Raw genomic sequence first — 18,621 nt, forward strand, 5'->3', positions numbered from 1 at the left:
ACCAAGAGGATAAAATCAGAGAGATTAGAGCCCACCCAGAAGCATACCGACAATCCTTCTTTCCACGAACAATACGAGACTGGAATAGAAGGGAGAACCGGTATAGGTACTCAGGGTACCCTCCGCCACACACCGTCAGGTGGCTTGCAGAGTATGGATGTAGATGTAGATTTAGATGTAACGCTGGCCTGTCCAGTCACAAAAAAGATGGCATTGTTGGGCCCATGTGCACGCCACCTCTCTGCCATGTGAATCATTTATTGTAATTCCGCTGATCTGCACATCCTCGTATCACTGCATAGAGTCGTGGTCGGAGAGCGTTGATGCCGTTTTTCTTTTTGGGCAACTTGTCACCATCGAATGGCGTCTTATTCCTCCCTCAGTTACTATCTGAACAAGTTGCTCACTTGCCTCCGTCAGTAGTAGCAGCAGCGTTTATCAATACTGGTACTGCTATAACTTCCTTTGTGTGGAAGTTACACTCAGTCGCAAAAGTATTCGGACAGCACGTAACGGTGTATAATTTTGCAGTTTGCCGCATGAACAAATACAAAAATTGCACTTTGTGATGTATTTGGGACTCTGGGTACGATGTCGCAACGTGAAACACGCATCAAATAGGAAGAATTGTTATTGGACATGTGTCTGTTACGTAATATTTCCTGAAAACGGCATGGGAAGGTGCAACAAAAGTATTCGGACAAAGGCGGACAACGTGAGAGAATAGTTTATTCCGAGGCGTACAGAGGGTGAAGCGACTGCAGTGTGTCCGACATTTCCGCGAGACGATAGCGATGATTAGTAAACACGTATCGCGAGCCTGTGCAGGTCGACGATGGGACGCAGAGGAAAGTGTTCTACGTTCGACCAAAGACAACTTGTCGTTTATCAACAAGCGAAGGGGAAAACGTGCAGGGAAATTGAGGCAATAGTGAACATGAAGAAAAGTACAGTTCACGACACCATTAAACGGTTCGAGAAAGAAGACCGATTGGAATTCCGTTGCAGTACAGGACGGCCATGCACATTTTCAGAGAGATGAACGTGTGATTGTGCTAAGGGTACAACAGAATACGAAAATATCTGCCGCATGAATTGCAAGTGAGGTGGAGGGAGACCTTGGTATAAAAGTTCATTCCGAAACCGTGCGGAGAGTACTACCACGATCGCAGTACCATGGTCGAGTGGCAAGGCGAAAGCCATTCATAAATGCAGTGAACCAGAAGAAACGTACGCAGTTTTCGAGAGAATAAGCCGAATACGATCAGGCTTGGTGGAATCGGGTGATATTTTGCGACGAATGTAAATTTACATTATGGCAAAGCGACGGAAAGGCAAACGTGTGGCGAAAGACCGATGAAGAGCCGAATCCCAGGAACCTCAAACCAACAGTAAAGTTTGGAGGTGGGATCATCATGGTGTGGGGATGCATGTCCGGCAATGGAGTGGGTGATTTAGTATTCATTGCTGATACGATGAACAAGGAAGCGTATTTGAATAAACTGCTAGGACACTTGAAGCAGAGTGCACGACATCTAGGTATTGCGAACAACTTTCATTTTTATTAGGATAATGATCCCAAGCATACCGCGCATATTGTACAAATGTGGTTGCTCTTCAGTTGCCCGAAGGTGTTGCACCCCCCCCCTCCCCCTCCCCGATACCAGACCTTAACCCAATCGAACATTTGTGGGATAAATTGAAACGGACCCTCCGCGCGGACAACATCTATACGAAGGAGACCTCGAAAGAGAAACTGCGCCAAGAATGGGCAAATATAGGCCCAGATATCACGAAAAAACTCGTGGAAAGTATGCCTAGTAGATTGGAGGAAGTATTGAAAATAAAAGGTGGACCCACAAGGTATTGACATATTCGTCGTACAACTTATGAACATTTATTGGACAGTGTCCGAATACTTTTGTAGCAGCAGGGTGTGCAGGATGTTTCATTTTTGTTGTTAATTTTTCTGTTATTTTTTTGGAAACGAAATAATACAATAATTCTTTTGTAATTAATGTTGTTACGAATATATGTTTCTAATAAATATGTTTGGGTTTCATAGTCAGTGTTTCTCGGGTGCTCATTGTGAAACTTCCCACTGTCCGAATACTTTTGCGACTGAGTGTATATTTCCATGTCATGATGTGTGTGGCAGTTGGTCGGGGCCGCTGGCGGCGTGCACACGCGGTCGGAGTTGTGTGGCACTGGCTGCGAGAGCTGCTGAGTTCGTCGCCCACCGCACCTGCGTACTGGAGTTGAGTAATCAGTCAACCTGTCACGAAAGCTCAACCATTGTGACATCTCATCGTTAACTGCTGGTTGTTGCATCCTGGGCTGTCCCCGCAAACAGCAACATGATGGTGTTTTGACTCGGAAAAATTTTGCAGCCGCCTTCCTGTATGGTGTTTAACCTTTGAAGTGATTATAATTTATTAGTGAAGTGCATCAGTGGTATCTTCTGCCTAGTGGCCGTTAACGTTCCGGTTACCTGCCCTGGTCGTTACCGCTGTTTTGCGGCAGTGTGGTTTCCTCGCCGTGTTGATGCAGTCCGGCACATCGTGTAGTTTAACAGCTTGATGTTGTTCTCCTCTTCTCTTTGAGTGTTTATTCTGCATTGGCTGTCTTTATACGCCAATTATTAAGACATAATCCTGCTGCGATCCTCGTCTTCGCTGGTACGTTTGGTTGTCGTGCTGTTGGTCGGGTGGAAGGGAATTGATAAGGCGGTTGGTTGGTTCGTCAGCCGTCCGTAGGTCATGCTGCAGCCCGATCTTTTAGTGCTACGCTTGGCTGTCTGTCTCACCTAAACTGTGGTTCCAGTTTCCTCCCAAGGCCGACGCTTGGAACACTTCCGAGCACCACTGCTTGTTGTTTGTGATTGTCATTTTATTTGGTCGCAGGTACTGTGCCAGGCCTTCAGCCGTGTATTAATAATGCCGTTTCATGTCTGTTTCCCCCTGAGCAGCCATAGCGTACGGATCTCCGTGCCGGCGCGTTCACAGGAGCTCAGTCCGTCAGTTCACCTGATGATGGCGACATGTTTGATCGCCGAAATATTGTGCCCGTTCGACAATATAGACCGGCAGTACACCCGTGGATATTTAATACGCCGGGAGAAACTCAAGAATCACATGTCTGTTTCATGTTTAATGTATGGCCTTCATCCGAACTTCATAACAACTTTAAGATTAGGCCTTCAACCGTGTTTCATTTACAATTCTTGTTGCTCTGTATTTAGGCCTTCAGCCGCGTTTGTTTCAGAATCTGAGGCTTTAGTATGTAAACCCTTGTCTGTAAGGTTTCTCTTTAATTATTTTGAATTCTTGAAGCGGCCTTCAGCCGTGTTCTGCAATTGTTTATCTTCAGGTTGTCTTTAATTATTCTTGAGTAATTGTTTGGGCCTTCAGAAGACAAATTAGGTGAGATGTTTTTCTATTGCACTGTGTAAAGGCTTATTCTTAAAGTCTCTCTTTTATAATGTAAAGAAATTTTTTTATTGGTCTTTCAACCGAAGAATTAACTTAAAGTTTCCCTTATATAGCCATTAGCCGGAAGATATTGTAATTTTACTTAAGTAAAGCCTTCAGCCGTTACTCTAAATCCTGGTGTTTTAAAAGTAATCATTTAAACTTATTCTGGAGAACTATACATGACGATAGTATCTGCTCCCGAAAGAACACCGTAGATGACCATGCAGCTTTGCTAGAAATGAAACGATAATTAAATGGACACCCTAGCTGCAAACAGGCGTTGATGTACTTCATTAGGGACCTGTTTAAAATGTGTGCCCAGACGGGGACTCGAACCCGGGAACTCCTGCTTACATGGCAGACGCTCTATCCATCTGATGGGCAAACATCTCTTAGGCGCACTCGAATGTAGTGGTGTGGACATGTTGGGAATGTGGGTCTCACGGGGAGCGTACAAGGGATAAGTCCCTGCAGTCGCGCTATCCTGCGTGCCCTCGGTGGCTCAGATGGGTAGAGCGTCTGCCATGTAAGCAGGAGATCCCGGGTTCGAGTCTCGGTCGGTGGACACATTTTCAACATGTCCCTAATGAAGTACATCAACGCCTGTTTGCAGCTAGGGTGTCCATTTAATTATCATTTTATTCTGGAGAAGTTATTTGGACCGTGAATTGGTCTTTGTTGTTTTAATAAGACTGCGTTGGTTTCAGGAATAAAGTTGTGTGTGTCTTGTATAACTAACAGTAATTGTTCCGAGTCTTCCACTTTTTGCAAACTGTAGGGTACGTTATTCAGGGTGATTTTGTTTAATGGTGAAAGTCTGCAGAAAATGATTCCCAAGGGGATATGAGGCAAAAACGTTCATGTGGGTGTATGGACAGAAATGGTGTCTATGCTACAGCAGACAAGCCACAGATCACCATGTATCTTACAGGGTGTTTCAAAAATGACCGGTATATTTGAAACGGCAATACAAACTAAACGAGCAGCGATAGAAATACACCGTTTGTTGCAATATGCTTGGGATATCAGTACATTTTCAATCAGACAAACTTTCGAAATTACAGTAGTTACAATTGTCAACAACAGATGGCGCTGCGGTCTGGGAAACTCTATAGTACGATATTTTCCACATATCCACCATGCGTAGCAATCATATGGCGTAGTCTCTGAATGAAATTACCTGAAACCTTTGCAACGTGTCTGGCGGAATGGCTTCACATGCAGATGAGATGTACTGTTTCAGCTGTTCAATTGTTTCTGGATTCTGGCGATACACCTGGTCTTTCAAGTGTCCCCACAGAAAGAAGTCACAGGGGTTCATGTCTGGCGAATAGGGAGGCCAATCCACGCCGCCTCCTGTATGTTTCGGATAGCCCATAGCAATCACATGATCATCGGAATATTCATTCAGGAAATTAAAGACGTCGGCCGTGCGATGTGGCCGGGCACCATCTTGCATAAACCACGAGATGTTCGCAGTGTCGTCTAAGGCAGTTTGTACCGCCACAAATTCACGAAGAATGTCCAGATAGCGTGATGCAGTAATCGTTTCGGATCTGAAAAATGTGCCAGTGATGCCTTTGGAAGAAATGGCGGCCCAGACAAGTACTTTTTGAGGATGCAGGGACGACGGGACTGCAACATGGGGCTTTTCGGTTTCCTATATGCGCCAGTTCTGTTTATTGACGAAGCCGTCCAGGTAAAAATAAGCTTCGTCAGGAAACCAAATGCTGCCCACATGCATATCGCCGTCATCAATCCTGTGCACTATATCGTTAGCGAATGTCTCTCATGCAGCAATGGTAGCGGCGCTGAGGGGTTGCCGCGTTTGAATTTTGTATGGATAGAGGTGTAAACTCTGGCGCATGAGACGATACGTGGACGTTGGCGTCATTTGGACCGCAGCTGCAACACGGCGAACGGAAACCTGAGGCCGCTGTTGGATCACCTGCTGCACTAGCTGCGCGTTGCCTTCTGTGGTTGCCGTATGCGGTTGCCCTACCTTTCCAGCACGTTCATCTGTCACGTTCCCAGTCCGTTGAAATTTTTCAAACAGATCCTTTATTGTATCGCTTTTCGGTCCTTTGGTTACATTAAACCTCCGTTGAAAACTTCGTCTTGTTGCAACAACACTGTGTTCTAGGCGGTGGAATTCCAACATCAGAAAAATCCTCTGTTCTAAGGAATAAACCATGTTGTCCACAGCACACTTGCACGTTGTGAACAGCACACGCTAACAGCAGAAAGACGACGTACAGAATGGCGCACCCACAGACTGCGTTGTCTTCTATATCTTTCACATCACTTGCAGCGCCATCTGTTGTTGAAAATTGTAAACTACTGTAATTTCGAAAGTTTGTCCGCCTGAAAATGTACTGTTGTTCCAAGCATATTGCAACAGACGGTGTATTTCTATCGTTGCCGTTTTTATTGCCGTTTCAAATGTACCGGTCATTTTTGAAACACCCTGTATTTTATAGAGCAGACAAGTCTCTGAACCGCACAATCTGTGAGGAGTCGTGGGCGTCTGGCCATTTCGCATATAGTGGTAGTTTCTCTGTTCTTCTGTATCTTTGCGTAAATACTAACGACAGTAGCACGTGAACGTTCGATCAGCTTCGCCGTTTTCGAGATACATGTTCACAGGCCCTGCATAACAATAATCTGCCCTTGTCAAAGCAGCTTATCTCAGTGGATTTCTACGTTTGCAGCCCATATCTCCATAGAGATATCCACCTTCCGTGTCTGACCCGCTTACATACTGTTGTTACCACGTCACGTGACCTCAACGCCACCAGGTGCCATCCAGCGCCGCGGTGGGCAGTGGCGTAGTGTTTTCGTCTATCATTGCATGTCGTCCAGGACTCTGACGGCGCTGTGTATGGTCCTCTTCTCTCCACTGATTCCACATACATCTCACTGTTCAAGCACCATGCCCTTGTACGTGCCGCAAAGTGACAGAATGAGAGACCCACCACCTGGAGAACTATCATTATGCCCCGTTGAAACGCAGTCAACATCCCCATAGCCCACCCTGTGATGTTGGTGAGGCATAGCGGCACTTTATTGCACGTTTCCATACTCTGCACGATGGCTACGCCTGTCCACAGTCGCCGCTGGGCTTACGTGCACGCTACCTCTCTGCCATTTAAATCACTTGCTATGATTCTGCTGTTTTATCATGGCATGATGCAGACCTGCGCTTCTCAGTGTTCCACGTCTCGCAAGCAGTAGTGTAAGTGTCAGAAAATGAACAGAGCAATGACCTCACCTCAGACCTGTCGGTATTAGTTGCTGGATGGTGTACCCAAAACTGACCATGTAATGTGGCTACGAATATGACGTGCTTTGCCGCTTTATATTTGTTGGTAATGCTGGATATAATTTCTAAAAAGTAAATCGAAAGTGACAAGTAGGACCTCACTTAAGATCTGATAGAGCAAGTATAAGGAAGTACACTCATGCTCATAAATTAAGGATACTTGCAGAATGTGGTTCCACACAGCGTGACACTACACAAAACTGGCGCTAGTAGCATAGGTACATAGGGAACACACACGACACAGACATGTAAGTCTACGGTGTTGGTTATAAGTTGGAAAAACTGTCTCGAAACACAAGTGCTGCAAAACGCCACTGTTTTCTGCGCATGTACCCCGACATCAATGTGGGATACGTTCACTATGCACATACACACACACACACACACACACACACACACACACACACACACACACACACACACAGGCCGCACAATGGGTTGGCATAATCAGGATCAGTTGGTGGAGCAGCTGCTGGGGTATAGCCTCCCATTCTTGCACCAATGCCTGTCGGAGCTGCTGAAGTGTCCTAGAGGTTTGAAGACGCTGCACCGATATGTCGACCGAGAGCACTCCAGACGTGCTCGATGCGGCTTTGGTCTGGAGAACAGGCAAGCCACTAGAATGAGATATTCACTCTGCAGCGGAGTGTGCGCTGACATGAAACTTCCTGGCAGATTAAAACTGCGTGCCCGACCGAGACTCGAACTCGGGACCTTTGCCTTTCGCGGGCAAGTGCTCTACCATCTGACCTACCGAAGAACGACTCACGCCCGGTACTCACAGCTTTACTCCTGCCAGTATCTCGCCTCCTACCTTTCAAACCTTACACAAGCGCTCCTACGAACCTGAACCAGAGCATTGTTTCACAATGTATTAGGAGAGCTTCTGTAAAGTTTGGAAGGTAGGAGACGAGATACTGGCAGAAGTAAAGCCGTGAGTACCTGGCGTGAGTCGTGCTTCGGTAGCTCAGATGGTAGAGCACTTGCCCGCGAAAGGCAAATCTCCCGAGTTCGAGTCTCGGTCGGGCAAACAGTTTTAATCTGCCAGAAAGTTTCAGGCAAGCCACTAGATTCGCCTGATATCCTCTGTTTCAAGATTATCCTCCACGATGGACGCTCGGCGGGGCCGTGCGTTATCATCCATCAGGAGGAAGGTGGGACACACTACACCCCTGAAAAGGCGGACATACTGGTGCAAAATGACGTCCCGATACACGTGACCTTCTGCAGTTCGTCTGTCAAATAAATGCATCCATCAAACCACGACCTCCATTCAGGTCCCTTTAAGGACATTAAGAGATTGGTATCTGGTTCCTGGTTCACGCCAGATGAAAACCCGGCGAGAATCTCTGTTCAGACTGTACCTGGACTCGTCCGTGAACCCAACCCGCGACCACTGTTCCAATGGCCATGTACTGTGTTCTTGACACCAGGCCTTACGGGCTCTCCTGTGACCAGGGGTCAGTGGAATGCGCCTTGCAGGTCTCCGGGCGAATAAACCAGGTCCTTTGAGTCGCCTGTAGACTGTGTGTCTGGAGACAACTGTTCCAGTGGCTGTGGAAAGGTCCCGAGCAAGACTACCTGCAGTACTCCGTGGCCGTCTCCGGGCACTGATGGTGAGATATCGGTCTTCTTGTGGTGTCGTACACTGTGGACGTCCTGTACTGTAGCGCATTGACACGTTTCCTGTCTGCTGGAATCGTTGCCATAATCTTGAGGTCACACTTTGTGGCGCATGGAGGACCCTTGCTACTACCTGCTGTGTTTGACCAGCCTCCAGTCGCCCTAGTATTCTACCCCTCATAACGTCATCAATATGTGTTCTTTGAATCATTTTCAACACACAATTAAAACGTCTGAGTGTTGTGTGCTGTTCTTAGGTTGGTTAGGTTTAAGTAGTTCTAAGTCCTAGGGGACTGATGACCATAGATGTTAAGTTCCATAGTACTCAGAGCCATTTGAACCATTTTGAAAACGTCTGAAAACGTCTGCACACTTACTCGCTGCACCGTAGTCTGACATGCACCAACATACCTCTGCATATGTGCAGTGCTGCCAGCGCCACCGTGCGACGACCGCAGGTCAAATGCACCGCATGGTCATACCCCGAGGTGATTTAAACCCGCAAACCGCCCACCAGAACGTTGTTTCAGCATGTATCAGTATTATCCTTAATTTATGTGCATGAGTGTATAATCAAACTAAATGGTGGAGAAAGATGCGGATAGTTTCCGTTTTTTGTTGTAAGCAAAAGAGGCTGCTATGTTAGACTATAACCATATTTTACTACATGAAAGTTTTGGCTACGGTGGACAAACAGACTTCCGTCTAAAGGCTCCCGTAAACGATCAAACATTTTATCAAACTTAACTATGCTTGCCAAATATTTGACAGTTCACGGTGCAGTTTGACGTGTTTGTCAACCATAGATCTTGCTTGACGTATTTGAGAGAAATTTTGATTGACAGAATGTTTAACAAGATGGCGGAAGTTCTTTGTCTTGAGGGTTTGCAGTATATGTTTAGTGAAAAATTGTTTTCATACGATTTATCTCACTGTATTGTGAGTTTCCACTACTATCAAAAAAACTACGAGCAAGTATAAAAACGAAACAATACTGATAATTACCAAAATAAAAAGGTAACACATCTTCATCAGCCATGTATTACCCACGAAGAGGTTATGAACAATATAATTATTTTACACATACAGTGACATACAAGCCGGTGGAATGAAACAAAAGATATCGAAGTTCTCTGGTTCCCTGACTTGACTGCAGTATATAAGAAAACACGCGACTTTTAGTTGGTTGTCGAATTTTTTGTGAAGTTAGATCAACAACCAACTAAAAATTGGGTGTTTTTTTATATATTGCAGTAAAGCCAATGAAATGAAGCAGAATCTCACACATCCACAACATCACATAATAATGACATAAGAAACACAAAAAAACCGCTTGAAAATGGGAATAATTCCCCGAAAGGCCTCGTGCGAAAAATAAAATAAAGAAAATCGCGAATGGAAGCAGATGAGTTATTTACAAACAAACCTATTGTTTTTCACAGTTGAAGGCTTTCAGATTCATTTATAATGTATCAAATATGTATAAATATGTATAAATTTTCGCATACTTGTTTCTTTCTCAATGTGAGGGCGAAATAACGTTGGACAAGTTTATTAAACGTTTCACTGTCCATCCGCACAAAGCTGAATTAATCATCAGGTTCTGAGTGAAACATTTGTAAAATTTGTAAATTTGTTGAAAGATCTTATGGGACCAAACTGCTTAGGTCATCGGTGCCTAATCTTACAAACTACATAATCTAACTTAAACTAACTTACGCTATGGACAACACACACACACCTACGCCCGAGAGAGGACTCGAACCTCCAACGGGGGAAGCCGCGCGGACCGTAACAAGGATACACCTCAAAGCCGTTTCACTCACACACCTGTTCGGAATAGAGCAGTGGTGAGGGAAGCCGTAGAACCTCAGTCGCCTCGACTACGGTAGCAGACCGCGAGCGCTCTGTAGAACCGGAAGTGATGCCCGGGCCTCAACTAAAGCAGTAAATCGGTTGCAAACTACACTCCTGGAAATTGAAATAAGAATACCGTGAATTAATTGTCCCAGGAAGGGGAAACTTTATAGACACATTCCTGGGGTCAGATAAATCACATGATCACACTGACACAGGCACTGACACAGGCACATAGACACAGGCAACAGAGCATGCACAATGTCGGCACTAGTACAGTGTATATCCACCTTTCGCAGCAATGCAGGCTGCTATTCTCCCATGGAGACGATCTTAGAGATGCTGGATGTAGTCCTGTGGAACGGCTTGCCATGCCATTTCCACCTGGCGTTCGTGCTGGACGTGCAGACCGCGTGAGACGACGCTTCATCCAGTCCCAAACATGCTCAATGGGGGACACATCCGGAGATCTTGCTGGCCTGGTTAGTTGACTTACGCCTTCTAGAGCACGTTGGGTGGCACGGGATACATGCGGACGTGCATTGTCCTGTTGGAACAGCAAGTTCCCTTGCCGGTCTAGGAATGGTAGAACGATGGGTTCGATGACGGTTTGGATGTACCGTGCACTATTCAGTGTCCCCTCGACGATCACCAGAGGTGTATGGCCAGTGTAGGGGATCGCTCCACACACCATGATGCCGGGTGTTGGCCCTGTGTGCCTCGGTCGTATGCAGTCCTGATTGTGGCGCTCACCTGCACGGCGCCAAACACGCATACGACCACCATCGGCACCAAGGCAGAAGCGACTCTCATCGCTGAAGACGACACGTCTCCATTCGTCCCTCCATTCACGCCTGTCGCGACACCACTGGAGGCGGGCTGCACGATGTTGGGGCGTGAGCGGAAGACGGCCTAACGGTGTGCGGGACCGTAGCACAGCTTCACGGAGACGGTTGCGAATGGTCCTCGCCGATACCCCAGGAGCAACAGTGTCCCTAATTTGCTGGGAAGTGGCGGTGCGGTCCCCTACGGCACTGCGTAGGATCCTACGGTCTTGGCGTGCATCCGTGCGTCGCTGCGGTCCGGTCCCACGTCGACGGGCACGTGCACCTTCCGCCGACCACTGGCGACAACATCGATGTACTGTGGAGACCTCACGCCCCACGTGTTGAGCAATTCGGCGGTAGGTCAACCCGGCCTCCCGCATGCCCACTATACGCCCTCGCTCAAAGTCCGTCAACTGCACATACGGTTCACGTCCACGCTGTCGCGGCATGCTACCAGTGTTAAAGACTGCGATGGAGCTCCGTATGGCACGGCAAACTGGCTGACACTGACGGCGGCGGTGCACAAATGCTGCGCAGCTAGCGCCATTCGACGGCCAACACCGCGGTTCCTGGTGTGTCCGCTGTGCCGTGCGTGTGATCATTGCTTGTACAGCCCTCTCGCAGTGTCCGGAGCAAGTATGGTGGGTCTGACACACCGGTGTCAATGTGTTCTTTTTTCAATTTCCAGGAGTGTATTTTAAACATGTCGCAGACTGATGAAAAGAGTAGAGAATCGACACACGGCGCCCCGCCTTGTTTCAGACACGCGGCGCTCACCCGTAGGGAGTGGCGCTCGCGTCGTGGACGGCTACGACGCGGGGGTGGGCCAGTTCCCGCACCAGGCCCTCGTCCTCTGCGACGGGTCGTCCATCTGCGGGGGGGCGCTCATCACCAGGACCGCCGTCCTCACCAGGGCGCGCTGCATCGACTAGTGAGTCCGAATACTTGCTGCGAGGCCAGCTGTGCAGCGTGTGCACACAGGAACGTGGCTCATGGGGGCACTGCAGATGTATGGTCGTTAGAGTGTCACAAATTGTTGTTGCCAGTATTGTGATAAAACTGATATTTCAATATTCCATCTTTGTTTTATATGATTGGCAGTAACTGCAATGGTAACTCCACTGATAACTGCAGATGAGAGAGTGGATAGGTCGGAAAAGTACGAGGGTGAGTCAAATGAAAACCTTAAATATTTTTTTAAATATTATTTACTGTGCAGAAGTGGTACAAAGCTGTATCACTTTTCAACATAATCTCCCCCACGCTCAATGCAACTCCTTCAGCGCCTACAAAGCACATAAATTCCTTCGGAAAAAAATTCTTTTGGTAGTCCGCGCAACCACTCGTCCACCGCGTGGCGTACCTCTTCATCAGAACGGGACTTCTTTCCCCCCGTTGCGTCTTTGAGTGGTCCAAACAAATGGAAATCAGTAGGAGCAAGGTCTGGTGAGTATTGTGGATGAGGAAGACAGTCAAAATGCAGGTCTGCGTTTGTTGCAACTGTTTTACGGGCAGTGTGGGGCCTAGCATTGTTATGTTGGAAAAGGACACCTGCTGACAGCAATCCGCGTCGCTTTGGTTTGATTGTAGGCCGCAGATGATTTTTTAAGTTCAAATGGTTGAAATGGCTCTGAGCACTACTTAAACCTAACTAACGTAAGGACATCACACACATCCATGCCCGAGGCAGGATTCGAACCTGCGACCGTAGCGGTTGCGCGGTTCCAGACTGTAGCTCCTAGAACCGCTCGGCCACACCAGCCGGCGATTTTTTAGTAGATCTGTGTATGATGCACTGGTGACAGTGTTCCATCCAGGCATGTAATGTTCCAAAATGACGACTTTATCGTCCCAAAAGAGAGTCAGCGTAACCTTCCCTGTTGATCGTTCTGTTCGAAAGTTCTTTGGTTTTGGTGATGATGAATGGCGCCATTCCTTGCTCGCTCTCTTCGTTTCCGGTTGGTGGAAGTGAACCCAGGCTTCGTCCCCAGTAACGTTTCTAACAAGGAAGCCATCACCTTCTCGTTCAAAGCGCCGAAGAAGTTCTTCACAAGCATCAACACGTCGTTCTCTCATTTCAGGAGTCAGCTGCCGTGGCACCCATCTTGCAGACACTTTGTGAAACTGGCGCACATCATACACGATGTGGTGTGCTGACCCATGACTAATCTGTAAACATGCTGCAGTGTCATTCAGTGTCACTCGGCGGTTTTCCTACACTATGGCTTCAGCTGCTGCAGTGTTCTGTGGAGTCACAACTCGTTGTGCCTGACCTGGACGAGGAGCATCTTCCACTGAAGTCACACCATTTGCGAACTTCCTACTTCATTCGTGGACTTGTTGCTGTGACAAACATGCATCACCGTACTGAACCTTCATTTGTCGGTGAATTTCAATAGGTTTCTCACCTTTACTACGCAAAAACCGAATAACAGGACGCTATTCTTCCCTGGTGCAAGTCACAAGTGGGGCGGCCATCTTTATACTGATACTGCGACGGTATGTGTGCATCTGCACTATGCTGCCACATACAGGCCATTCTGCATGCTGTTTGTAGCACTAGCACGCTAACCAACTTACAGGATCACTGAGCGAAAGTTCGTTTTGTTATTACAAATTTAAGGTTTTCATTTGACTCGCCCTCGTAGATTGAAGGCCTCTCTGAGCAGGAAGACTTGACTGATGACGTGATAGAAGAAGAAATAGGAATTGACAGGGCAGAAATAGCGGATCCAGTATTAAAATCACAATTTAAAAGAGCTTAGGAAGCCTTAACATCAAACAAGGCACAAGGGATTAATAACATTCCTCACAATTTCAAAAATCATTGGGGAAAGTGGTAAAAGAATTGGTGTGTAGAATCTATGAGACTAGCAAGTTACCATCAGACTTTCGGTAAAAAATAATCTATACATTTAAGATTTCGAGATTATCGCATGATCGGCTTAACATCTCATGCATCCAAGTTGTTGAGAGCAATAATTTACAAAAGAATGGGAAAGGAAATTTAGGATGTCTCGGGTAACGATTACTTTCTCTTTAGGAAAGGTAACCTTTCCCCATGAACCATGGACCTTGCCGTTGGTGGGGAGGCTTGCGGGCCTCAGCGATACAGATACCCGTACCGTAGGTGCAACCACAACGGAGGGGTATCTGTTGAGAGGACAGACAAACGTGTGGTTCCTGAAGAGGGGCAGCAGCCTTTTCAGTAGTTGCAGGGGCAACAGTCTGGATGATTGACTGATCTGGCCTTGTAACACTAACCGAAACGGCCTTGCTGTGCTGGTACTGCGAACGGCTGAAAGCAAGGGGAAACTACGGCCGTAATCTTTCCCGAGGGCATGCAGCTTTACTGTATGATTAAATGATGATGGCGTCCTCTTGGGTAAAATATTCCGGAGGTAAAATAGTCCCCCATTCGGATCTCCGGGCGGGAACTACTCAAGAGGATGTCGTTATCAAGAGGAAGAAAACTGGCGCTCTTGATCGGAGCGTGGAATGTCAGATCCCTTAATCGGGCAGGTAGGTTAGAAAATTTAAAAAGGGAAATGGATAGGTTAAAGTTAGATATAGTGAGAATTAGTGAAGTTCGGTGGCAGGAGGAACAAGACTTCTGGTCAGGTGACAACAGGGTTATAAACACAAAATCAAATATGGGTAATGCAGGAGTAGGTTTAATAATGAATAGGAAAATAGGAATGCGGGTAAGCTACTACAAACAGCTTAGTGAACGCATTATTGTGGCCAAGTTAGATACGAAGCCCACACCTACTACAGTAGTACAAGTTTATATGCCAACTAGCTCTACAGGTGACGAAGAAATTGAAGAAATGTATGATCAAATAAAAGAAATTATTCAGATAGTGAAGGGTGACGAAAATTTAATAGTCATGGGTGACTGGAATTCGGTAGTAGGAAAAGGGAGAGAAGGAAACGTAGTAGGTGAATATGGACTGGGGCTAAGAAATGAAAGAGGAAGCCGCCTGGTAGAATTTTGCACAGAGCACAACTTAATCATAGCTAACACTTGGTTCAAGAACCATAAAAGAAGGCTGTATACATGGATGAAGCCTGGAGATACTGACAGGTTTCAGATAGATTATATAATGGTAAGAAAGAGATTTAGGAACCAGGTTTTAAATTGTAAGACATTTCCAGGGGCAGATGTGGACTCTGACCACAATCTATTGGTTATGACCTGTAGATTAAAACTAAAGAAACTGCAAAAAGGTCGGAATTTAAGGAGATGGGACCTGGATAAATTAGAAGATCCAGAGGTTGCCCAGAGTTTCCGGGAGAGCATAAGGAAGCAGTTGACAGGAATGGGGGAAAGAAATACGGTAGAAGAAGAATGGGTAGCTTTGAGGGATGAAGTAGTGAAGGCAGCAGAGGATCAAGTAGGTAAAAAGACGAAGGCTAGTAGAAATCCTTGGGTAACAGAAGAAATATTGAATTTAATTGATGAAAGGAGAAAATATAAAAATGCAGTAAATGAAGCAGGCAAAAAGGAATTCAGACGTCTCAAAAATGAGATCGATAGGAAGTGCAAAATGGCTAAGCAGGGATGGCTAGAGGACAAATGTAAGGATGTAGGGTAAGATAGATACTGCCTACCGAAAAATTAAAGCGACCTTTGGAGATAAGAGAACCACATGTATGAACATCAAGAGCTCAGATGGGAACCCAGTTCTAAGCAAAGAAGTGAAAGCAGAAAGGTGGAAGGAGTATATAGAGGGTCTATACGAGGGCAATGTACTTGAGGACAATATTATGGAAATGGAAGAGGATGTAGATGAAGATGAAATGGGAGATACGATACTGCGTGAAGAGTTTGACAGAGCACTGAAAGATCTGAGTCGAAACCAGGCCCCCGGAGTAGACAACATTCCATTGGAACTACTGACGGCCTTGGGAGAGCCAGTCCTGACAAAACTCTACCCTCTGGTGAGCAAGATGTATGAAACAGGCGGAATACCCTCAGACTTCAAGAAGAATATAATAATTCCAATCCCAAAGAAAGCAGGTGTTGACAGATTTGAAAATTGCCGAACAATCAGTTTAATAAGTCACAGCTGCAAAATACTAACGCGAATTATTTACAGACGAATGGAAAAACTAGTTGAAGCCGACCTCGGGGAAGATCAGTTTGGATTCCGTAGAAATTTTGAAACATGTGAGGCAATACTGTCCCTACGACTTATCTTAGAAGCTAGATTAAGGAAGGGCAAACCTACGTTTCTAGCATTTGTAGACTTAGAGAAAGCTTTGGACAATGCTGATTGGAATACTCTCTTTCAAATTCTGCTGGTATCAGGGGTAAAATAGAGGGAGCGAAATGCTATTTACAATTTGTACAGAAACCAGATGGCAGTTATAAGAGTCGAGGGACATGAAAGGGAAGCAGTGGTTGGGAAGGGAGTGAGACAGGGTTGTAGCCTGTCCCCGATGTTATTCAATCTGTATATTGAGTAAGCAGTAAAGCAAACAAAAGAAAAATTCGGAGTAGGTATTAAAATCCATGGAGAAGAAATAAAAACCTTAAGGTTCGCTGATGAAATTGTAATTCTGTCAGAGACAGCAAAGGACTTGGAAGAGCAGTTGAACGGAATGGACAGTGTCTTAAAAGGAGGATATAAGATGAACATCAACAAAAGCAAAACGAGGATAATGGAATGTAGTCGAATTAAGTCGGGTGATGCTGAGGGAATTAGATTAGGAAATGAGACACTTAAAGTAGTAAAGGAGTTTTGCTATTTGGGGAGCAAAATAAGTGATGATGGTCGAAGTAGAGAGGATATAAAATGTAGAATGGCAATGGCAAGGAAAGCGTTTCTGAAGAAGAAAAATTTGATAACATCGAGTATACATTTAAATGTCAGGAAGTCGTTTCTGAAAGTATTTGCATGGAGTGTAGCCATGTATGGAAGCGAAACATGGACGATAACTAGTTTGGAAAAGAAGAGAACAGAAGTTTTCGAAATGTGGTGCTACAGAAAAATGCTGAAGATTAGATGGGTAGATCACATAACGAATGATGAAGTATTGAATAGAATTGGGGAGAAGAGAATTTTGTGGCACAACTTGACCAGAAGAAGGGATCGGTTGGTTGGACATGTTCTGAGGCATCATGGGATCACCAATTTAGTATTAGAGGGCAGCATGGAGGGTAAAAATCGTAGAGGGAGACCAAGAGATGACTACACTAAGCAGATTCAAAAGGATGTAGGTTGCAGTAGGTACTGGGAGATGAAGAAGCTTGCACAAGATAGAGTAGCATGGAGAGCTGCATCAAACCAGTCTCAGGACTGAAGACCACAACAACAACAGGAAAGGTATCGGCCTCAGAGAGGCAGCTATGACGTTGCGGCTGAAAATGGAAACAAGACTGAAGAAAAAGCGAGATATCTTCACAGGACTTGTCGACGTGGGAAAAGCGTTAGATAATGTGCAATGGCGCAAATTGTTCCAAATTCTGAGAAACATGGGGTTAAGCTATAGGAAAAGACGTGTAGTATACAATATGTACAAGAACGAAGAGGAAGCAATAAGACTGGAACTGGGGTTTAATCTTTCTGTCCTGCTGTTTTGTCTATACATCGACAAAGCAATGAGGGAAGTAAAACAAAGTTTCAAGAGTGGGATTAAAATTCGATGTGAAAGGATACCAGTGGTAAGATTTGCTGATGACATTCTCAGTGAGAGTGAAGAAGAATTGCAAGATCTGCTGGATGCAATGAGCTCTGTAATGAGTACAAAATATGGAATGAGAGCAAATAGAAGAAAACCGAAAGTAATGAGAAGTAGGAGAAATAGGAACACTGAGAAACTTAACATCATAACTGGTGATCGCGAAGTAGAGGAAGTAAAGGAATTCTGCTACCTAGGCAGCAATATAACCCATGTAACCCATGAAGGACGGAGTAAGAATGGCATAAAAAGGAGACTGGCACTGTCAGAAATAGTATTCCTAGCCAAGAGAAGTGTGCATCAAATACAGCCCTTAATTTGGGGAAGAAGATTCTGCGCATGTACATTTGTCGGAGAGTAATGTATGGTAGTGAAACATGGACTATGGGAAAACAGGAACAGAAAGGAATAGAGGCATTAGAGATGTAGTGCTACAGTGTGCAGAATCGGCGAGGAAAGGAATGCATTGACAACACTGACAAGAAGGAGGGACAGGATGGTAGGACATATGTTAAGACGTGAGGCAATAACTTCCATGCTACGAGAGGGACCTGTAGATGGTAAAAAATTCAGGAGACGACTGAGATTGGAATACACCAGTAAATAATTGAGGATGTAGGTTGCAATTGTTACTCCGAGATAAAAAGGTTGGCGCAGAAGAGGAATTAGTGGAAGGCCGCATCAAACACGTCAGAAGAATGAGGAAAAAAAAAAAATTTGTTATGGAAAGTGGAAGTGCAGAGTAAACTGTAAATTGCTGCAAGACTTTCTTTTCGTCACGTACATGATAAGAATTCTATAGAATTTGCAGTGGAAAATTTAGCTTTGGACA

At 45.6% G+C, this 18,621-nt stretch overlaps 1 protein-coding gene across 1 annotated transcript in view; it reads left to right on the forward strand.

Annotated features, from left to right (window-relative positions):
• LOC126291584 (brachyurin-like) overlaps window positions 1-18,621 on the forward strand; it is a 94,068-nt gene that overhangs the window by 21,648 nt on the left and 53,799 nt on the right. The window contains exon 2 of the mRNA XM_049985118.1: window positions 11,865-12,033. Coding sequence (XP_049841075.1) covers window positions 11,865-12,033 — 169 coding nt within the window. The remainder of the gene's footprint in view (window positions 1-11,864; window positions 12,034-18,621) is intronic.

The sequence above is a fragment of the Schistocerca gregaria genome, chromosome 9 (assembly GCF_023897955.1).
Source record: "Schistocerca gregaria isolate iqSchGreg1 chromosome 9, iqSchGreg1.2, whole genome shotgun sequence".
In the NCBI taxonomy this organism is placed as follows: domain Eukaryota; kingdom Metazoa; phylum Arthropoda; class Insecta; order Orthoptera; family Acrididae; genus Schistocerca; species Schistocerca gregaria.